Source organism: Heliangelus exortis, chromosome 26, assembly GCF_036169615.1.
Source record: "Heliangelus exortis chromosome 26, bHelExo1.hap1, whole genome shotgun sequence".
Classification (NCBI taxonomy): domain Eukaryota; kingdom Metazoa; phylum Chordata; class Aves; order Apodiformes; family Trochilidae; genus Heliangelus; species Heliangelus exortis.
Genome location: NC_092447.1, coordinates 859,817 through 880,745, shown reverse-complemented (window position 1 = coordinate 880,745; position 20,929 = coordinate 859,817). Strand labels below are relative to the sequence as shown.

Below are 20,929 nucleotides of genomic sequence, written 5' to 3'. Positions count from 1 at the left end.
CTCCAGCCCCCCGCACCCCTCAGAAACCCCTCATCCGAGCTCCCAGGACCCCCCGCTGCCCAGACAGGAGGCGGCAGGCGCTGGCAAAGTGCAGAGACTTTAATGCGAGTCCCTTCCCAGCAGGGCGGGGGGCGGCGCGGGGGGCACCCGGCGGCGACCCAGAGCCCCCGGGACGGTTCAGGAAACACGAGCAGGACCTGTCCCACCACCGCCCCCGCGGACACGCACCCCACCTCCCACCCATAGGACTCAGGCACTGAACAGAGACCCGCACCCGCTCGGGTGGGTCAGGGGGCTGCGGGCAGGGCGCTGGCCCCGGCCCCCCAGCCCCACCCCGGCGCGGCAGCAGCAGCACCTTTTCCAGTGTCCACTGCCATTCGGGGGGCTGCTCCGGCAGCCCCCAGCCCCCTTTTGGCTATGGCTTGCCCGGGTACAGGCAGGCAGTGCCAGGAAGGAGGCACAGCAGAACCCCCGGGCTGTGCGGAGAGGGGGATGGAGCAGCCGGTGGGACCCTCCCAGCCCCAGCATCTCTCCCCCAGGGGCTGAGGCCGGGGTTTGGCACAGGCCCAGGCAGTGGGCAGCCACCAGCTCCTAGAAGACGTAGATCTTGTCCCGCTGGACACAGTCCAGGTCATCGTCCAGCGTCAGCAGCACCTGGGGGTAAGGGGAGCCATGGTGAGCCGGCGGGGCTGTGGGGACAGCAGGGGACAGCAGGGGACAGCCAGGACAGCCAGCACCCACCAGGAAGGAGCCAAACATGGCGATGGAGGAGAGGAAGTGCCAGATGTCATGGTCATCAAAGAAGTCCAGCAGGATGCAGTCGCGGTTGTGCTCCCGGGACTCAGCCGGCGTTTTCTGTTGGGGACAGGGCCAGCTGCCACCACGCCAGCTGGTGGCCACCCCAGCCACCCCACCGTGCCCCCCTCCCACTCACCTGCCAAGTGCTGAGCCCCTGGAAGAAGAAGAAGAGGGCGAAGCCCCAGACCACCGAGGTGCTGATGATGCAGAGCAAGGGGATGAGTTTGATGCGCTCGCCACTGCGGAGCTGCGGGAAGGTGCAAGGTCAGGTGCAGGCAGGAGCAGGCAGGGGTGCCTGACCCTTCCCACCCCCCCGCAGGGCTGGGGGCTTGTCCTGCACCTTCATGATGATGTAGAAGGCAAAGTAGAGGAGGAGGTTGCAGATGCCAATGGCCAGCAGGTAGGAAGCAAAGTCATTGGGGCGGACGATGAGGCCGTAGGCAGCACTGGGCAGGCAGGGAGAGGCAGTGGGGTCAGCACAGCCTGGGGATCCCCCCCGCCATCCCCACACTCCCTAATGTCCCCCCAGGACAGGGTGTGGGGACACCAGGGCTGCAGGAGGCCTGCCAGGCTCAGTTCACAGCTGTCACGAGCTGGTAGTATTCAGCCCAGCCTCAGCTGGGGGACAGCAGGAGGGCAGCAGGGGAGATGGGGACCCCCAGAAGGGGCGCGGGGCCTCTGCACTTACAGCGACCAGTTGATGATGTTTCCCATGACCAAGAGCACCATCCGGTCCTGCGAAGGGACCGAGGGGGGTGCTGTGAGGAGCACTGTTGGGGGGGGGGGAAAGGCAGAGGAGGTGTCCCCGGCGCGGTGGCGCCTGCACTCACCACGTACATGGGCCCGCTGCACTGCCGCACGCAGTCCGTGTACAGCACGTGCAGGATCCGGCGTGGGATGCCCGAGTCTGTGGGGACAGGAGAGGACAGGAGGGGAGGTGTTGCCAGGGGTCCGCCCCACCACCCCCCAGCTCACCCCACCAGTGCCCCTCCGCCTCACCCAGCTTCCAGCGCCCCATGTAGTAGAGCTGGGTGCTGAGCAGCAGGGTGGCCACGATGTGGATGACGGAGAAGACGATCCAGAAGGCTGTGTTCCCCTTGCCAAAGACCTGTGGGGCCAGTGGAGTGAGGGGCGGTGGGGGTGGCCGGCCGTGTCCCCCCCACCACCAGCCCCCACCCTTCTCACCACCCCGACGACGGAGAAGAAGATGACGAGGGCCAGGCAGGCGTAGGCGCTGTAGGCGCTGGCGTTGATGTCCGGGTGACGCTTCTGGTAGAGCTTCAGCATGCAGAGCCCTGCTATCATGTACATGAAGGAGGTGTCTGTGGGGGAGGACAGTGGTAAGTGGAGTGGGGGTGGCCCCAGCAGGGGCGGTGGGGGGGCCGGGAGGCACTCACCAAACTGGAAGTTGGTATAGTTGGGGCAGACGTGGTAGCAGGCGCTGAGCAGCCCCTCCATCATCAGCGCTGTGCCCATGGCGTAGAAAAGCCCAAAGTGCTTGGGGATGCCACACTCCTGGGGGGTGGGAGTGGAAGGAGGGGCAGTTGGAGGTTCTGGGCAGCTGAGACACCCCCCCCCGAGGGCCACCCCTCCCTTACCAGAGCGTGGGTATCGTTGCGCATGAGCGCCCGGTTGTAGTTGATCTCTCTCTGGAGGATGATGAGGAGGAAGAGGAGGCCCAGCAGGACGTAGCCCAGGTTGCTGAGGATGTTGTTGAAGGCGCTGCGAGGGGACAGTCAGGACACGGGTGCCATGGATGCCCCTCCTTCTCCCCCTGCAAGATCCCCAGCCCCCAGCTCAACCCACCTGAGGTTCCCCAGCGGGTGAGCGCACAGGAAGTTGTAGTAGCAGATGTCCTGGTTGCCGGTGACGTTCACCACCTGCAGGGACAGGAGGAGAGCAGGTAACAGGACGTGGGGACACAGGAGGACCCCTGAGGCACAGGCAGGTCCCCACCGTGGCCAGGGACCACCAGTGGCACACTTACTGTCTGGTAGGTGATGACCAGCTGGATGACCGGGAGGGCGTAGAAGACAGCGATGGTGGCGATGTTCCTGGGAGAGGCGGGGAGGGGGTCAGGGGGTCCCTGCTGCCCACCGCTGATGGGGACCCCAGTCCGTGCCCCCCGCCACCCCCCACTCACCAGAAGTAGATCTGATACTTCTTCCGCAGCACCCGCTTGTCCTTGCGGGCCAGGTCGGCCACACAGAGGTATTGCTGGGAGGAGAGGGAGGTGGGGGCTCAGCTCAGCCAGCAGGGAGCAGCCTGGGGGGACACGGGGGGCGCGGGGGAGACGCACCTTGGTGCGGATGACATTCTTGTCATAGTCAATGTCAGCCAGCGTGTCGTAGTCATCCTCCTCCACAGAGCTGAGCGAGTCCAGGCGGGGCCGGCCGGCCACGTTCTCCAGCGACCGCTCCCCTGGGGGAGCCAGGGGGGGTCAGCGTGCCCCCCAGCCCGGCCCCCAAGGCACCCAACCACCCTCAGCCCCCCAATCACCCCCAATTAACCGCTCGGCCACCTCCTCTCCAACTGACACCAGGGAACTGCCCTGAGCCCTGGACCCCCAGGGCCCTGCAGGGGCAGCAGGGGAGGGTGGGGGTCAGCTCAGCACCCCAGGGGCAAGTGTGGGGCAGGGCAGATTTTGGGTTGATTGGCCCCGTCCCTGCCCGGTACCAACATCTACCCATGGCAATGCTCAGCGGCCTCATCAGGGTGGAGGGCGTGCGCCGCTTGAACTGCTCCTGCCCTTCAAAGGAAAGACAGAGTTATCGGGGCAGGAGCGGTGCCAAGCCCGGGGGGGGGGGATGGTCCCGGCATGTGACCGTCGATGGAGACCCCGCTGCAGGGAGGGTCCCAGGAGATGACGAGGGGCAGAGCCGGGGCGCTGCCGGCACCGTCGGGGCAGCCTGGTACCACCCAAGGACACCGTGGCGGCCACCGCTCTGGCACTCACCCACGTAGCTGTAGGGCACTTCAGAGGAGGCCAGGCTGTCAGTGAGGCCCTCGGCACTGCTGGAGGAGCCGTTCCCTGCCAGGACAGAGGGTGGGACCCACAGAGGGTGGGCACAGCCGGGGTGGGCAGGGATAGGCGGGGATGGGACAAGGGACAACTCGTGGTACTCACCAAAGGAGCCGTAACCGTAGCTGTCGTAGGGAGAGTGGCCCAGGAAGACGTCAGGGATGCTGCGGGCGTGCCCTGAGAGACAGGGGGGTCCTCGTCAGCCACCAGCAGCCCCCCTGGCACCCAGCAGCCAAGGACAGAGCTGGGGCTGTCACCTACCCAGTAGAGATGCTGGAGGCCCCAGGAAGCAGCAGAAAGAGAGAGACTTGGTGAGACACCCCCAGCCCCCACACAGCCCCACCAAAGCCAGGGTGTCCCCCATGTTCCCCACACCGGGGTTTGTCCCCCAGGAGCTGGGAGTCAAGAGGGGAAGTCCCACAGGACCGAGGGCTTTGCCGTGGGCTGGAGAGGGTGGAATAATGGGGAACCCCCCGGCAGACCCCCCACATGTGCCACCACCCCAGGTGCTGCCTCCAGCCCCTCACCCGTGTCCAGGCTGGGCGAGTCCATGGCTGCCAGGAGCCCCTTCCTCTTGTTCTGCCTGCAGAGGGACACGGCCATCAGACACTGCACGCTGGGGTCCCCACAGGGACAGAGGTATGGGGACAGGGGCAGGGATGGGGACAGAGCAGGAGTGGGGAGGGCAGCAATGCCCAGGGGCTCACCGGCAGCTCTCCCAGCAGGCGATGAGCAGCGTCAGGACATAGAAGGAGAGGAAGATGCCGAGGCAGAAGAGCACACTGCTCACATAGGCCTCCGCTGTGCAGAGCCAGGACAAGCCCTCAGGGTGAGTGGCAGCCCCCAGGACCTGTCCCAGGGCCCCTATGGAGCCTGGTACTCCCCAGACACCCCCCCTCCAAGGGCTTACAGGTTATGGCTGGTGACACCATCACCTCCAGCATCTTCTGCCGGTCGTGCTGATCTACAGGTGTGTCTGGAAGAAGGGACAGAGGGACGCTGCTGTCCTTCCCCACCCCCCTGCCTGAGCTGAGGGCTCAGTGCCACTCCCCCATTACCCCTCAAGCATACCTGGGGAACTGTTTTTGGCGACGGGATAGTAGGGCAGAGCCCCCCCACATGCCTCATCCTCTGTCTTCACCACTACCACGACGTAGAAGCTGTTGCTGGGGAAATCCTTTTTCTGCAGCACAGAGGGGGCGGTCAGAAGAGCCCAGGCAGGGGTGTCCCACACCACTCCTCAGATGGAGCTCCCCAGGGGCCACCCCAGCGCGACAACCCCTGCAAAGAAGGGGCAGGGAGGGGAACTGCCCTGTGCCCACCTGCACGGTGATGGCTGCCTTCTTGGTCATGGTCTGGTACATCCCAATGAAGGCCACATTGTTGTCCAGATCATAGACAGGGCACTGTGGGGACAGGGGTCCTGTCAGCCCCACCAGGCATCATGGCTCACCCAGACAGGGGCCCCTGCCACCAAACCTACCAGGATGTCCTGGATGGAGATGACGGAGCAGGGGAAGGCCATGGCCGAGGTCACCTTCACAATCACCGAGTCCACTCCGTCGGAGAACACATACTTGAAATACTGGGAGGGAGGGAACAGGCACATCACTGCCAGGGTGGCCCCAGGCACTCCTCCCCAGGCTGGCCCCAGATGCAGACCTCCTCCCACACTGTCCAGACCCCTCCTCACCTGGGGCTGGGCGGCTGTGGCGTTGAAGCTGAACCTTGTGTTGGTCCTGCAGAGAGCACAGGGAAGGGTGAGGGCTGGGGAGGGGGGTGGGAGGGCAGGGCTGGGGTTTGGGGTTCCACTCACTTCAGGAGGAAGTTCTCCACGCGGGTGACCCGCAGCTGGTAGGAGGTGTTGACGGAGAGCGTGGAGACATCCACGTAGAAGTGTTGGGTCTCCACCTCCCCCTTGGTCTGGGGCTGGCAGAGCGTGCGGCTCACCTCCTGGTACGCGTACTTCCGCTGGTACCTGGGCAGCCAGAACCGTGTTGTGCCCACCGGGACCCCCGCCAGCCCCCCGGGACCCCCCCCCAGCCCCGCCACTACTCACAGCCCCCGGAGGATGAGCGGCACCTGGAAGGAGACCACGGCCTCCTTCTGCCTCACCACGAAGAGGACGGGCAGGTCGTTGTGGTCGGACAGGACGTTGACCGACACTCGCACCCCCTCCGTCTGCGGGACGCCAGGTGTCGGCCGCGCGGGGCGGACTTCGCCCGGGTGGCAGCGGACGTGTCCCCACCGCCGGCTGCCACCGCCTCCCCCCCGCCGACCCCGGGGCCGCCCCGCCGGCTCACCATGTTCCTCTGGACGCTGTGGTTGAAGGCGTAGATGTTGAGCAGCTCGGAGTCCACCCAGTCGGCGTAGGTGGTGTTGAAGCTGGCTTCCTTCTCCCGCACCTTCCGCTGCCCGGGGGCCGGGGTCTGCGGCAGGGTGGGCGCGGGGGCCAGCAGCACCCAGGCCAGCAGCGCCCGGGCCAGCGCGGCCGCCCCAGGGCCCGGCATCCCGCCAGCATCCCCGGCCGCTCCTGGCCGGCCAAGGTCCGCCGGGGCGGGACGGGACGAGACGGGACGGGACGGAACCGGCCGGGGCGGTCAGCCGGGGCGTGCCCGGGTGCCCCGACCCATGGCCGGTCCCGATCCCGCTGCCCGGTGCACGATCCCTGTCCCGGTCCGAATCCCGATCCCGGTCCCGACCCCGATCGCGATCCCGGTGCCGATCCTGATCCTGGTCTCTTTTCCGATCCCGATCGGGATCCCGATTCCGGTCGCAATCCCGATCCCGGTCCCGCAGCCGGTGCCCGGTGCTGGCTGCCGGTGTGGGTGACGGTGCCCGGTTCGGTGATGGTGTTTCGAACCCCCACGGCTGCGGCAGCTGTAAACACGGGCCGGCGGTGACGTCACGCGGCGTCACACCTGAAAGGCCCATCCGGGGAAGTGACGCGACAGCGGGCGGTGCCGGCACCGGGCGGCTCCGGACCGGGAGGAGCGGGACCCGCCGGGGAACCCGTGTCCTACGGGGCATCTCTGCCCCTGTCGGACGCGCCTGCCCCATAGGGGAGCCCCCGCCCCACATAGGACCCCAGAAGGGAGGCTCGGTCCTCTAGGGGAGCCCCTGCCCGGGATGGGACCCTGTGGGAGAGCTCCTGCCCTATATAGGATCCCATAGGGGAAGTTTCTGCTCCATAGAGGGGGAGCCTGCCCCAGGTAGGACCACATAGGGGAGGCTTTGTCCCATAAGGGAGCCCCTGCCCTACCTGGGACCCCATAAGGGAAGCCTCTGCTCCATAGGGAAGATCCAGCTCCATAGGGCAGCCCCTGCCCCACAGGGGAGCTTTCTGCTCCATAGAGGGGGAGCCTGACCCATACAGAACCCCACAGGGGAAGCTCTCCCCATAAGGGAACCCCCAGCTCCATAAGGGAGTCCCTGCCCCATATGGGACCCCATAGAGGAACGCCTGCACCATACAGCACCCCATAAGGGAAGCCTTTGCTCCATAGGGGAGCCTCTGCCCCATATACGACCCCATGGGGGAAGTTTCTGCTCTGTAGGGGGAGCACCTGACCCATATAGGACCCCATAGGGAAAGCCCCAGCCCCACAGGGAGCTCCCACCTTCAGGGGCCAGGCAGGGACAGCTGCCCCTGCCCCAAGCAGCTCTCTGGGTTGCACAGACACTGTCCAACCCCTGGGACAAGACCAGGAACCGAAGTCCCCCCCAGCCCAGCACCGTGTCCCTCCCCACGTGCAGCAGCACAGGGATTTTGGTTTTAAATCCCCCGCCGTGGCAGCTCAGCCCCACCTCATGGGGTCAGGAACCGCTTTTCTGGGGCTCTGATGACACCCAAGACCTCCACGACCATCACCACCTCCCCCCTGCTCCCTGCGGGGAAAAACGTCCAGAGACCAGAGCGCTGCTGCTGTTGTGCACTTTATTGCTGGGGGTCCTCTCCCCGAGGAGCCCCAAGCACTTCTCAGCCAGCCTGGGGGCGGTGAGGCTGGCAGCAGGTGGGACACTTGCTGGGGGACAGCAGGACACCCGTGCAGGAGTGGGAAGCAAAAGCCCAAGCGATTCCTCAGCTGCTCTTCACGAGGGTAGGTTGGACTTGCGTGGAGGTGGTGTCCATCCCCTCTGCCTCAGGGCTGTCAAAACCCGACCTCTGCGTTACCAAACATGAGCTGGGGGTAGGTCGAGGGCCAACACACGGGGTACCCCCCCCTGGAGAACACGGGGTGCTGAGCTCTGCAGGGGAAAGCAGCAGAATCCCCAGCAGAGCCGGGGTGAGATGTTAAGAGGGGAGCGAGGACCCTGAGAGCCCGTGTGGGGGGTGGGGACAGGGGGGGGACAGCAGCCCCCGGGGAAACAAAACGAGTCAGCAACACAGAGGGAAGGAGATAGGCAGGTGCCCAGGCACACACACACACAGTGGGGTGAAACATCGACATTTATATCGCGATATGCACTAACAGAGTGAGCTCTACCAGCCGATGCATTTTTGCCAAAGCAGAATATTCATGATTTTTCGGCCCGGGGAAGGTTTGGGGCAGTGAGAGTGCAGCGTAGGGAAGGGGGACTGTGACCCCGTTTCACACAGGGGAGGGGCTCTTCTCCTGGCAGCTCCCACCCTGCGGTCATTGTTCCCAGCAAGTTAGGAGAGACTTTCTGTCCTTTCACACTTTTTTTTTTTTTTTTTTTTTTTTTTTTTCTCTGCTGCAATAAACACGAAGCTGGCAGCGCCCACACACATAGATGGCAGACAGAGCTGCCCCATGGAACCAGGCTCTTCACTGACACTGGCTGCCCAGGCCTGCAACCAAAGCTTTTTCTACACGTCTGGACACGCAGTGCTGGATTTTAGCAGCAGGTGAGTGAGGGGGGAGAATCCTTCCCCACTGCTCCACCAAGCCCTGCAGTTGTGAGCAGGATGGGTTCTGGCTGCCAGCAGAGCTGGAGCCAGGGTGGAGAGGAGCCCTTCCTGCTGCCTCCCCGATGGGTGCTGGGGGGGATCAGGCCTTTTCCCAGGAATCCTCCCCCACAGCATTATTTTTAACAGTTGGTCTTGCACTCCCCCTGGCCCCAACTCCTCCAGCGAGCAGCTCAGCAGCAGAGCGAGCAACGCATCCCTGGTCAGGACTGCAACCCCTCCTCTGCTGCCTCCCTCCCCAGCTTTCTACTTCTGATCCTGGTAAGCAGAATTCCTCATCCTTCCTTCCTTCCTTCCTCTGTGTGTAGATCACATACACTGGCAACAAAACACAGCCTACACATGCAATCCAGGCCAAGACCCTGCTATGGTCACACCTACGGGAGCGGGGACAGGAACGGGGACGTGACGGAACCCCTCAGCGTGAGGTGACTGCCTGCCTAAAACACCAGCACCCTCCTGCTGGTCACTGAGGGCTGACAGACTACGTACAGTACCTATGGACTTCACTGCAAGCAACCCGAGAACCCCTCGGTGGGTGGGAAACCCATCTGTTCCTCTGGGATTTACCTGCCCAGGAGTGGGTCAGGTCCGAGTGGCACCACCGGGCTCCACCACCCCGCAGCAGGTAAGCCAGGGAGGAACAGACTTGGTTTGAGAGGGTTTTATTTGCAAGTGTATCTATTCACCAAGGGCTCTGCCTTTCAGGTCCCAACCAGTTTCTGTCTGAAAAAAGAAAAAAGAGAAACTTTCACTTCTAAACAAAAATGCTGTCTTTGTATGATCATTAGCAGACTACAACCGGCCACAAAAACAAACAAATCCCAGGAGGGCACCTGACCCTCTGTCTCCTTTAGCTAGAGGCAAGGAGCAGCAGCCAGGGCAGGAAAGGCTGCACCTTGACTTGGCTTCATAGTGAAAGAGGCTGGAGTAGCTCAAAAAAAATGTTTACACAAGTAAAAGAGAAGCGATAAGGAAATATACACCTTGGCATCTGTAAAGCTTCAGAGTGATTCAGGCTTTGCAGGCAGGAGCTGCTTGTGTGGGTTTCCTTTAGAAAAAAAAGGATGTAACAGTCATAATTAAAAAAAAAAAAAAACAAAAACAAAAAGGAGGAGCAGTGCAGAGAGCCCCGTAGCACGGGAATGGCAGCCAGGGAGCGACGGCCTCGTGCCGTGCTGGCTGAGCAATTAAAACCCTGAACTGAGCAACTGCTAAAAGCCAGCGACACCCTGCAGGGACAGGAGCAGAGAACAGGACAGCCACGGGGACAAAACTGCCTCTGGGAAAGCTACATGGGAGGCAGGGAAAGAGGAAAGGTGCCCTGGCCAGTGGGCATGGTGAAAGGAGCACAGGAACAGAGTTCCACTGGTCTGGGTAACCACTTGTTTCTTTTCATGTCTCAATTCCAGTTTCACGCTGCTTCGGAAAGAAGGAGTGAGAAAGCAACACTGAAACCCTCCCCAGGAAAACAAAAAAACCAAACCAACCAAAAATGAGATTTAAAAGGTGGGACCGAGTCTGGAAAAATGCATCTGTTGTGGCTTCTGCCAGTGGAATGTGACTCTTGTTGAGAGGCTAACACGTGGAGCACGATCCCTCCCGCCGGGGAGGTGCAGCCCTGGGAGACTACGGGGTGCTAGGACAAACCACAGAGCAACACGAGAGGAGAGGGGCACGGGGTGAGTGACAGTCCTGTTCTTGCTTTCAATGAGGAATGGTTTAAAAGTAAAACTCTTCTTCAGCTAATTCCCTCCTGCAATAAAACCAACCGAGCTGGCCCTGGTAGGTACAAGACCAGTTAGACATCAGCCTTCCCCCTCAAAACACTAGGGACCACCATCCGGGAACACTCTACAATGGAAAGTGCTTTAAGAAAGAAGGATTCTGTAGTGCCAGTGACAGAACTGATCTGATGGGCTGGGTGACGCCGGCAGCTCAGGCCAGGGCAGCTCTCTTCTCCTCGGGGGTCTCCTCCAGCAGCTGCATGATGAGTTCGTGGAGGGGTTTGCAGATCTTTGCGTAGCCCCCCCCGGTGAGGTGCAGGAAGTCGAACATGTCGTGGTACGAGATGGTGCCGTCCGAGTGCACGAACCCGGCGTCCACATCCAGCAGCTGGACGTTGGGCAGCTTGGGCAGGGAGGCCTTCAGCAGGTGGTTCACCTGGGCGTTCTTCTGCCGCAGAGGGTTGGGCTTCTCCCCACGAGGTAGCAGGCCCTGGCAGGAGGAGGAGGAGGAGGTGACCTCTGTGGGTCTCTGCCAGCCCCCAGCTCCTCAATGGGAGAGGTGCCGGATGAGGTGGGATGAGCACCAGCACAGGGGCTCCTCCCAGTGCCAGCTCTGCCCCTGGTTTCCCCTCACAGCATTTTATCAACAACATCTCCAGGTGGGACAGTGACCCCACCACTGAAACGGTGACCCCTGTCCCTGAGGGGCGGGCAGGAGGGTTCTGCAGAGCCAAGGCAGTGTGGGGAGGCAAGGACGGGGCAGCAGAGGGACAAAGCCCCTGCCCTCCCCCAGGAGGTCCCAGCATCAGAGAGACCACGGGGCTCCCTCAAACCCAACTGTTTTCTGCAGGACCTACCAGCACGATGACTTTGGCCTGTGGCTGCTGGGTGTTGATCAGGCGCACGATGGCCTCGATGCCTCCCGCCACCTCCTCTGCTGTGTTGTCGTGGTTGTTTGTGCCGACCCAAACGACGATGACCTGGCAGGGAGGGGAGATGTTGGTGGCTGGGTCAGAACAGGTCACAAACCCCACGTTATACATCGTCCTCCACCAGTGAGCTGCTGGTGGGGTCAGGCTGAGGAGTTCTGCTGGTTCCTGGAGAGCTTCTCCTGTGGTCCTCGGGGTGGGTGAAGAACTGGCACTGCTGAGGCACAGCCCAGGAGATCTCTGAGCCCACCCCACCTCTCCTAAGCCAGCCTTGGTTCTGTTTCCTGCTCTTACCTTGGGTTTAATGTTCTCCAGTTCTCCGTTCTTCAGCCTCCACAGGACATGTCCCGTGGTGTCTCCTCCAATCCCAAAGTTCAAGGCGTGAAGCGGCGAGAAGAGCTCCCGCCAGATCTGCAACCAGAAAGGAGTTGGCTGTGTCAGACAGACAGACAGACAGACAGACAGACACCCCACGGCCATGCCATGGCTTCATGGGCACCCAGAGGAGCACCTGGAGGGTGAAAGGTGCTTTTGGCCACAGGAGATGCACCCACAAAGAGTCCCTGGGGAGTCTGGGGCCTGAGAATCGAGGAACTGGGGAGGGGTGTGTGTCAAAATGGAGCCAGCCAGGCACAGCTTCAGAAAGGGCTGAGAGAGCAACTGGGCACTTCCAGCTGGATTGGTGAGCAATACCTCATACTGCTGCAGCAGCTGCACCATGGAGTCTCCCACGAAGAGCACGTCGGGCTCCTTGTCTTTGCAGTCCGAGAGGAAGCGATTGTGCTGTGGGCAGAGAGCAGCAGGGTGAGCACCAACCCACAGCTCCTCAGCAGTGTCCCAGCTGCTGGGCCAGGGGCAGCATTGTGTCTGCCTTGCTTCCCCAAGGCAGGACTGACAGCTTGGTGCATTCTGGGGCACCCCGAGAGCCCCCCAGCAAGGAGGACTCAGCCCCTGCACCAGCCCTACCTGTGACATCCACCTGTCATCCCCCTGGATGTCCTCGGCGGCGTGGGGAACGGCAGCGGGGTTGGCATTGCCCTGGTTCATCCTGTTCCTGTGGGAAGAACATTTTCAGATCAGCTCCTTCCAGAGGAGCCTGGCAGCTGGGGATGGGCTGGCCAGGAACCACTGCACTGCCTGACATTCCCGATGCTTCATCCCAGAAGGGCTCTGGATGGTCCCCCCCAAAGCCATGGAGCCAGCAGAGGTCCAGGCACACGGTGAGGCTGCAGAGGTTTTGGAGGGCGCCCTGCAGCAGCCCTGCCAGGCTTCACCAACAGAGCAATGGATGCTGCTCACCTGGGGATGAGCCCCTCTCAGTGAGAGGATCGATGCTCACAGTGCCCGAGCGCTAGGCTCAGGTGGATTCTCCCGGGATTCTCCCGGGGCTGGTGCCTCGCAGCCGCGCTGATCCCCAAGGATCTCGGCCAGGAAGATGCTCCCAGCTACGGCCCTTCCCCTGGGGCCAGCCCAGCCCCGCAGCAGGGAGGGGCGGCGGGGAAGCGAGAGATCAGGCGATCCGGCCCCAGGTGCACCGGGAAGCGCGGTGACAGCGGCCGAGCCCCGGCCCCCGGCCCCCGCCCCCCGCAGCAACACCTGCGCCCCGGCGGCCATCACGGAGGGGCAGGGTTTATAAGGGCGGCTCCCCACCCCGCCAGCCCCTCCTCATCCTCCTCCTTTTGCCGCCGTTACCGCTCCGGGGGGTTCCTCCCCGCCGCCCGAAGCGACCCGACCCGACCGCCTCCCCCCGGCCCTCCCAGCGCTGGGACGGAGAGGCCCTCGGAACCCCCCAAGGCCCAGCGGCGGGGCGAGGCCCGGGCCTCCCCGCTCCGGGGGCTCGGCGGCGGAGTGTTGGGTGCGGCGGGCCGGGCCGGGCGCTGTCCCCATCCCCGCGGACTCACGGCGGCTTCGGCTCCCCCCGCGACTCCATGGCGGGCGCCTCCCTCCCCTCGGCCCGGGCTCCCACCGCGCCTGCGCCCACGCCGCTTCCGCTTCCTCCGCCGCCAGCAGCCAATCGCGGCTCAGCCGCGCCCGGAAGTCCCGCCCGCGCGCTCCGGACCCTGTGGCTCGCCGTGACGTCACCCTGCCGGCCGTGACGTCACCCTCCCGCCATCAAGGTGAGGCGTGGCCCTGTGTGTGTATGCGGGAGGGGGGGGGGAGCTGGAAGGGGGGGAACCTCGGGGCTGCTCCGCCACCTCCGCGAGGGGTGCGGGGTGCTCTGTGTGTGTCCGCGCGCTGTGACGTCATTTCACTTGCATGGCGTCAGCGATGACGTAAAACGGCACCTCCCCCCCCCCAGTCCTCCTCGCCGGGCGCTGCCTCCAGGCGGGGGCGCCCTCTGCTCCCCCCCCCCCCCTTCCCCTCCATCCCCCTCCCGCTCCCTGCGCGTCGCGTCACGGCGGCGCTGGCGTCACCGCCCGCCCCCGTTGCCATGGCAGCCGCCCGCCCCCCGCCCCCCCGGTGAGCTCACGCGGTGCCGCAGCCCCGAGGGGGGGTTTGCTCCTCCAGACAAGATGGCGGCGGCGGCTGCAGCGGCGGCGGCGAGCGGCGCGGGGGGGCCCCCCCCGGCCCCGCGGCTGCCCCCGGCCCCGCCGCCCCCCCGGCCCCCCGGGCCCGCCCGCATCGGCTACTACGAGATCGAGCGGACCATCGGCAAGGGCAACTTCGCCGTCGTCAAGCTGGCCACGCACCTGGTGACCCGCGCCAAGGTGAGGGGGCCCCGCCGAGGCCTCGTCCGCCCCGGGGACCGGGGGAAGGGGCTGCCCCACCCGGCCTGCCCGGGGCTGCACCCCCCGCGGCCGGGCGGCAGCCGGGCAGGGGTTTTTGCGGCGTGCTGGGTGCGGGGCGGCTGTCACCGGCCCTTCCCCGCGGGCAGGGCCCGCAGCCGGGGGGTGTTGCGGGGGGGTCTGCGGCTGCCGGGCTGTCCCCGGGGTGGGGGCACGGGGGAGGGGGCGGCTTTGGGGGTGTCCCCTGACGGCCCCGCAGCCCCCGCAGCCGGGCGGGTTTGTTCTCCCGGAGCCTTCCAGGAATCGGGCGAGGGAAGGGGTTGGCCCCGGCTGCCGCGCAGGTGTCCCCAGGTGCGGGCTGGGTTCCCGGGCCGGCGGCCCCCGGCCCCCCGACACACCGGGGAATAGGGCAGCAGAGCTGTGGCCGCGATAGTCGCGATTCTGCCTGTGCTGTCGTGAGGGTTGGTATTGCTGCTGGTGACGGTGCCGGGGTCTCCGCCAGGAACGGTGTGAAAATGGTGATGGAGGCAGCGCTGGGGCCGGGGGGAGCGGCCAGGCCCGGGCTCCCCCCCCGGTGCTCCCGGGGAGTTGGGGGCCGGGAAAAAAGGGGGGGGGGTCCCGGCCTGGCTGCTGCCCACCTCCTCTTGTCAATTTCCAAGTTACATTCGACTGGAGTGTTAGTGTTCACTGAAAGTTACTTTCCTTTGGTGAAAACTGGCTTTTTGCCCAGGTAACCAAGTAAAATTAATTTCAGGGGCTATTTAAAAACCAGTTACTTAACACCCCCTGGACAGCTCATGTCAGAGTTGTGTGTTTGCCTCTCTGGTATAAACTGATGTCAGGTTTTGTGCCACATTCTCTAACCCAACCCACTCCTCAGCAGCTGCTGCTCCGTGCAGGGCTTGGCCACAGAGTCCCCCGTTATAAAGCTGACCCTGGCTGGCAGAAGCAGGGGAGGTAAATTCAGGTGCTTCAGGTGGAGGAGACAGATCCCCCCGAGTAGATAGAGGTGGCTCCTGTAGGTGCAGCTTGTGTTCCTGCTCTCAAACTCCCTCCCCGGGCCAGGGTTTCTTTGGAGTGGGTCTCACACTGCTGCAGAGAGGAGGAGGAGGAGATGCGATCCCTCTGAGCTCCCAGTGCTCTTGGAGATCAGGGAAATACCTGTGCTGGAGCCACCCCTCCGGCTGAGCTGGAACAGCTTGGAGCTGAAACTTGACCTGGAAGCTTTCTCAACGCTGAGGTCAGGTTTCCTTTCAAATCCCAGCCCCTGGAGAGGAGTGCGAGCAAGGGCTTGGGGTTTTGCCTGCAAACCCTGAGTGCTGCTGTGTCCCTGGCTCTGGGAGAGGAGTGGGGGAGCAGAGAGGGGGCTGCTGGTTGGGGAGGGGGGCTTGAGGGGAGGTGTTGGTGTGAAACACGCTGGGAAGGGGCAGTCTGCACGGGGAGGCTTTAGTGTACGGCAGTGGGAAGGCACAGGATGATGCTACCCAGGGCTTGTTTTCCTCACGGTAATCCTTGCAGCAGTTTGACTCCGTGGAAGCGCCTTAGCAGAAAGCAAAGCCTTGGAAAATGGTCCCATTCAGTGATCTGAAAGAATTCTTTGATCACGAAAGGCGAACGCGGCCCCGTTGCTGAGCCTGCCCCTGCCAGAGGTGATCTCTCCCCGCAGTGGCTGCAGCAGAGGAGAGTCAGGCAGCGTTCAAATATAGCCACCAAATCCCTGCACCAGCCTGACCCCGTCTCACAGGCTCTGGGAGAGAAGCTGGCTTGCTGGTCATGGCCCCTCCTTGGGAACCCTGCTCGTCTGAGGTCCCAAAAGGAATTCAGTGCCAACATCTGTGCAGCCCTGAGCAGTCAGTGTGCCCTGATGCCCTTTTTAGAGCTTTTCAAGAAGGTGAAATTGCCCAGTGCCCGGGCTCGCTGCTGCATTTAGAGGTGGGCTGTCCCTGGGGGGCTGCAGCCCCCTTCCCTTCCCTACGGACATTCCCAGGTCAGGTGTGACATCTGTGGGCAACCTGAGTGCTCCCGTCTTGCCTCCCCTTTTCCCTAAGGAAAAAAAAAAGACAAGCAGGGAATAGCTGAGTGCCCCTTCTGGGGTGAAAGGAGCGGGATCTCCCTGGCCCTTCTGAAGCCCAGGCCTGGGTTTATTTACAGAGGGGAGGGAGGCTCTGCCGGGCTGGCACTGCTGCTGACACGGAACGCTGCCCTGCACATGGAACTGAATTTCACAAGTTGGATGTGGGTCAGCAGTGCTGGGGACGCTAACGAAAGGGAATGTTAATCATCCTAAAGGGCAGGAGGCCTGTATTCATAATTGTCTGGGCTGGAACCGGCGAAATAGAAGGGAACAGTTGACAATTTATGTATTAACCAAGCCAGCAATTTACATTCAGCGCCTGGTTGTGCAGAGTTGGAACCTTGTGCTCTGTGAGGGAGCTGTTCTGATGGCCGGGCAGGAACTGGAGCTGCTGCTCTGACCAGGATTAATTGGGCACCTGCAGGAGATGTTGCTGCTTCTCTCCTCCTCTGTTTCCTGCCTGCTGTCCCTCTTTCTGTTGTCTCCTCATCTTCCACAAGAAACTCTTTCTTGTTCCTGTTCTAAAAAATCTTCCAAGTGACCTACTGAATGAATTGTTTTCCACACAATTTCCATTTATAAGTCATCCAAGTGACTTCATTAGAATTCCAGCTCTGTTCAGACACTGGAGTTGTTTTTAATGCCACATTTTTGCATAAGGGTCACTCAGTGAATGCTACCAGAGGATTCATGTGGAGTGTGTACCTTATGTTCCTGTCTTCTTTGGACGTTGCATCTCAGCCTTCAGGAGCTGTTGGGAGGAGAGGGACTGCCATGGCTGCTGTGCAATGCTGAAAGCTTCCCCTTCTCTTCTTGTTCCTCTCTTGATTACAACAGTGTGCCTGCAGACCCAGCCAGGCTGCAGAACATCCCTGCCATGGCAGAGCTGCCTCTCCAGTGCTGTTACCTTGCTGCAAACATTCAACCTTCTCGTTGAGTTAACACCCTTGGGCTGCACTTGCTGAGTGAGACTCTGGGAGAGGAGGATTGATTTCTGCCTCCATTTTTCTCTTGGAGAGAAGAGTTGAGAGTCCTGGGAGAACACTGCTACCTCCTGAGCCCAGGGATCTCCCTGCTCTGCTGTCTTAACTTCTTCCAGGCTGGAAGAAGTCTGTCTTACGCCTGTCTTAGCCTGTCTTAACTTCTCCTAGGCCAGGAGTTCCCAAGCATTTTAAACACCAAGTAGGCACTGGGCAAAGCTAGGAAGGAATCTGACTGATTGTTTGCTGTGGCATCCTGTTTGAAGGGCTACCTGGAGTTGTTTTCTTGGACAGTAACCCAACCCTTTGATGCTTTTAATCCTTGGCAGAACATTGCCCTTCTACCATTACAAGCACTACTGGGGAAAGGCTGGAATTGAGCTGATTTTTCCCCTGGGTTTTTAAGGAGCTGAGCCTTTCCTGAGGAGCAGGAGGTGTCTCTGCCTGTGCTTGGAGGGGTATGTTCCCATCTCCGAGAGAAATGGTTCAGTTTTTATAATTTGTCCTTGGGAGAGTTGGAGTCAGGAGCTGGACAAATTTTACACAGGGATTCTTGGAGGTGGGCACTTAAAACCAGGATAATAATCCAGCTGGTAGGCTGATGAGGCTTTGCAGCTCTGGGAAAAAAGGGGCTCATTCTGGTGTGCTTTGGTTGTCACATGAGGGAGGTCAAGAAGCCACAGTGATTTGTCTGGATCTCTCTCTCCTCACCTTTTAAAAACCCTTCTCTTTTTGCTTTTCAGTGTGTGTTGGTGCTTCATCTGTCCTGTTCCTTACCTCTCTTGGCTGTAGGAAAGGCTGAGAGTTGTGGATGGGTAATTCCTCAGGCACCTCAAACACTGCAGCTCACGGGGGCTTTGTTCTCATCTGGCTGTGCTGCAAAGGAGCTGGACTTTACTTCACATTTGGTGAGGAGATTTAGTGAAAGCCTAAAAGCTAGCAGTGAGCTTTGTCTGAGTGTGGTTACCACAGTGGGGATAAGAGGGGATATGTCTTAAACCCCACAGAGGCGGTAACCGCATCCAGGGCAGGCTGAGGTGGTGACATTGGATGTTTCATTACAACACTTTTCTTGCTGTAGCAAATATGTGATTACCAAGGGATTAATGTGGGAGGACGATTACACTTGAGAGCAGCTGCTTCTGGATGAGTCTATCAGTGCAAACAGGTAGAAAGGGGGCAGAGAGGCAGCTGAGAGTGGTCATGTCCCTGCAGGGCAAGGGGGGTGAGATGGCCCGAGGCACTTGTCCTGCCTTGAGCCTTTGCAGGCAGGAGGACTGGTGTGAAAGAGCCCAGGTAATTAGTACCCCCCTCTCAGCTGTGTTATTAGGTTAGCTGAGGGTGGGGTGGGTACATATCTTGTACCTCTTCAGCCTGGCTGCCTCCTACCCCCTGTCCCTCACTCCCAGAGTTTGTGCCATGCTGGAGCTTTGGGGCTGCCATGGCAGGAGACAGGATGAAGCTGCAGGAGCAAAACAAAGGTTGGCAAGGTGGTGAGGGCTTGGGCAGGCACAGGAGATGCCCCTGGGAGGAGAAGCAGTTGCTGCTGATGGGAGCTGTGCCACAAAAAGGGGTAGAGTCTCATTTCTTGGTGCCTTGCAAAGGTTTTGTGCATGCTGTGGAGCCCTAATGAGGGTTCCTGGAGCCTGTGCTCTCATTGGTGCTTGGAGGAGGGATTGCGTTAGATGGAAATAAGGAAATAGCATGTTGCTGGGAGACTGGGCTCCTTGGTATTAGATCTTTTCACAGGGAAGCAGCAGCTGAACTGCTTTTCCCCACGTCCTCTCCCCAGGTCGTGTGTCAGCCTTGTGCAGGCACTGTAGAAATCTGCTACCCCAGCAGCTCGCCACTCCTTGCCCTTGGCAAGAGCAGTGGCTGGTAACTGGGTGTTTTTCCCCACCAAAGTCAAGCTGTAGGAAGTTGCTCCTGTGTTGCCAGCTGGGTAGAAGTGGCAGTTTGTGGTGGAAGCTCTCCCTGTCCCAAGAGATCCTCGTGTGAATCGTGACTCCCCCTCGTGAGCGTGATGGGTCTGCCCTGCAGGAGCAGGGTGCTGCCTTCAGTGGATGTGTGTGAGCCTGGGTCAACCTGACTCAAACATCTCCCTCTGCAGCTTCCCTGGGTTTAGGCAGAGCAATTTGGAAATCCTCTAGTGATGCCATTGTACTTGTTATTACAGACAGGCCCTTTCTGCTGATCCCAGGCCAGGGGTGTAATATGCTGCGTTAACACTCAAATGAAGAAACCTCCAAAGGCTGATTCACTGTTAAGTCATTAGGGCTCTTCTAGTTGCTCTGACCCCAAGCCTCTATAGTTGAGGCTAAACCTCACCCTCTCTGTTAAATGGCCATCAAAGAGGTTCCATAAAAAGGGAATTATGTGGCTTCAGCCAAGTTTCAAAGTAGTCGAATCACGCTAACCCACACAAACAAACTCCCACACCCAGTGGAACTGACACGTTGTGCTCAAAAATAGCACAGTGCTCACCAGGAGTGCGGGGGGAGCTCTGCTCTGTGCCGTGCACGGGGTGGGCAGGAGATCCCAGGGCAGTCCCAGCAGCTGCCCCCCACCCCAATGGGATGCAGGTGCTGGGAGGGACGATGCCTTTCCTGAAAGTGCTTGGGTCAGGAAAGGTTTGAGATGAAATGGAAGGGGCAGGCGTTGGGTTGCTGCCCCCAGACATGAAGGCACTCAATGCTCATGCCTTGGGCTTGGCTGGTGGGAGGAGGTGGTGGTTTGGTGCACCCAAAATACTCAACTGAGCCGTGGTGTGGAGCTGCCCATTCATTTCCAGGAAAGGAGAGGGAGCCTGGTGTGTGCCATGCATCCCAGAGCAAGGCAGCCAAGTCCCAGCTGGCAGAAGCCATCCACGTGCAGTGAGTTGGTGTCTGGGTGTGCAGATGGACCAAATGGCTGGCCCAAATCTTGATATTGTGTAAGGCAGAGGGTGACAGTGTTCTTGACAGTCCTATTGAATGTTTTCGTTCCAGTTCAGTATCTGCTCAGCGTTTGCCACTTTGGTGGCTGGTTTGGCACCGGGAAGCTCTGCCTTCAACTTCTTGGAGTATCTGCTGCAGTTAGAGCACATTAATTATCGCGTTTTGAGCATCGTTTAGAAGAAAAGGAGTCTCTGTAGGGTATCAGCCTGCAACTGTGGGCCCAGAGCTGGAGGCTAGAGTGGTTTGACAGAGAGCCAGGCCCAGGACGACTGTCAGAGCTCCATTAGGGGAACACACGCCCTGGTGCTACTGGGAATAAAAGAGAATGTGGGGCTGCGGCAGCAGATTAAAGTGTGTCAATTAAAGTCTGGATTTGGAGGCTGCCTGTGTCTGCTGCCTTTCAGCAAACAGATGGATGTTTCATGTCTCCTACCAATAACTTTTAAAATATGGTTAGTGCTGTTGGAAGTAGTCTGGAGTGAGGCAGACCCAGTGCAGTGCTTTCAGGGATGAGAAAGTGGGTTTCTGCAGTAGCAAACAGGCAAGGTTTCTTATGGGTTTTCCTTTCCTAAACAAATCTCTCCCAGCTTGTGCTGGCTCTTTGGCTGACCTGGACTCTGGCTGTTTTGCTTCCTGCAGAGGTTCTTCCCATGCCTAGGGTGTTATGTGCAGAAATAGGTGTGTAACATGTACAGAGGTCTGACAGTGACAGGTGTGTGAAAGAACCACGGCCACTGTGCATAGGGGTCTTTTATTGCTCAGGGATCTGTGGTCATTTAGCCTGAAATGGTCTGAATTTTCTCCTGT

General features: G+C 60.8%; 4 protein-coding genes and 1 long non-coding RNA gene across 14 annotated transcripts in view; 3 read left to right on the top strand and 2 right to left on the bottom strand.

Annotated features, from left to right (window-relative positions):
- Nucleotides 1-84: 84 nt before the first annotated feature.
- SIDT2 (SID1 transmembrane family member 2) lies at nt 85-6,697 on the bottom strand. Of its 6 annotated transcripts, none has more exons than XR_011730665.1 (27): nt 6,124-6,696; nt 5,880-6,001; nt 5,637-5,798; nt 5,514-5,559; nt 5,304-5,405; nt 5,143-5,226; nt 4,892-5,003; nt 4,731-4,796; nt 4,528-4,621; nt 4,348-4,403; nt 3,926-3,997; nt 3,755-3,829; nt 3,479-3,547; nt 3,098-3,219; nt 2,942-3,015; nt 2,786-2,852; nt 2,605-2,678; nt 2,397-2,520; nt 2,196-2,313; nt 1,984-2,120; nt 1,798-1,906; nt 1,636-1,705; nt 1,487-1,533; nt 1,139-1,244; nt 935-1,045; nt 742-855; nt 85-654 (listed from the first exon to the last, which is right to left on the bottom strand). XR_011730665.1 is itself a non-coding variant. In XM_071769066.1 (27 exons), exons 1-27 carry the CDS (start codon nt 6,328-6,330, stop codon nt 592-594), a joined length of 2,610 nt encoding a protein of 869 aa, XP_071625167.1. In that variant the 5' UTR covers nt 6,331-6,693; the 3' UTR covers nt 85-591. The 6 variants fall into 6 exon arrangements, 4 of the variants coding, with proteins under 4 accessions (XP_071625167.1, XP_071625168.1, XP_071625170.1 ...); XM_071769066.1 differs by having other exon boundaries at nt 1,629-1,705; nt 6,124-6,693; XM_071769067.1 differs by having other exon boundaries at nt 1,629-1,705; nt 3,485-3,547; nt 6,124-6,693.
- Nucleotides 6,698-6,791: 94 nt separating this feature from the next.
- On the top strand, nt 6,792-10,246 carry LOC139807747 (uncharacterized). The gene is made up of 2 exons (XR_011730666.1): nt 6,792-7,920; nt 8,554-10,246. It is a non-coding gene; the product is annotated as an uncharacterized lncRNA (long non-coding RNA).
- A 359-nt stretch (nt 10,247-10,605) lies between these two features.
- The window catches only part of PAFAH1B2 (platelet activating factor acetylhydrolase 1b catalytic subunit 2), a 248,265-nt gene continuing 237,941 nt past the window's right edge, over nt 10,606-20,929 (bottom strand). Inside the window, exons 1-6 of one of the 2 annotated variants that reach the window (XM_071769100.1) lie at nt 13,308-13,455; nt 12,373-12,460; nt 12,100-12,189; nt 11,701-11,817; nt 11,335-11,457; nt 10,606-10,967 (exon numbers count right to left, since the gene is read on the bottom strand). In XM_071769100.1, the coding sequence (XP_071625201.1) occupies nt 10,689-10,967; nt 11,335-11,457; nt 11,701-11,817; nt 12,100-12,189; nt 12,373-12,460; nt 13,308-13,336 (726 nt within the window). In that variant the 5' untranslated portion in view covers nt 13,337-13,455 and the 3' untranslated portion in view covers nt 10,606-10,688. Of the gene's footprint in view, nt 10,968-11,334; nt 11,458-11,700; nt 11,818-12,099; nt 12,190-12,372; nt 12,461-13,307; nt 13,456-20,929 lie in introns of those variants that run through there. The other variant, XM_071769102.1, reaches the window with a different exon arrangement.
- APOA4 (apolipoprotein A4) overlaps nt 12,074-20,929 on the top strand; it is a 73,507-nt gene continuing 64,651 nt past the window's right edge. Inside the window, exon 1 of the mRNA XM_071769095.1 lies at nt 12,074-12,081. The gene's annotated coding sequence lies outside the window, so the exon portion shown is untranslated. The remainder of the gene's footprint in view (nt 12,082-20,929) is intronic.
- Nucleotides 13,887-20,929, top strand: part of SIK3 (SIK family kinase 3) — a 65,743-nt gene continuing 58,700 nt past the window's right edge. For 2 of the 4 annotated variants that reach the window (XM_071769062.1, XM_071769059.1), the window contains exon 1: nt 13,888-14,114. In XM_071769062.1, the coding sequence (XP_071625163.1) occupies nt 13,920-14,114 (195 nt within the window). In that variant the 5' untranslated portion in view covers nt 13,888-13,919. Of the gene's footprint in view, nt 14,115-20,929 lie in introns of all 4 variants that reach the window. The other 2 variants (XM_071769061.1, XM_071769060.1) reach the window with 2 other exon arrangements.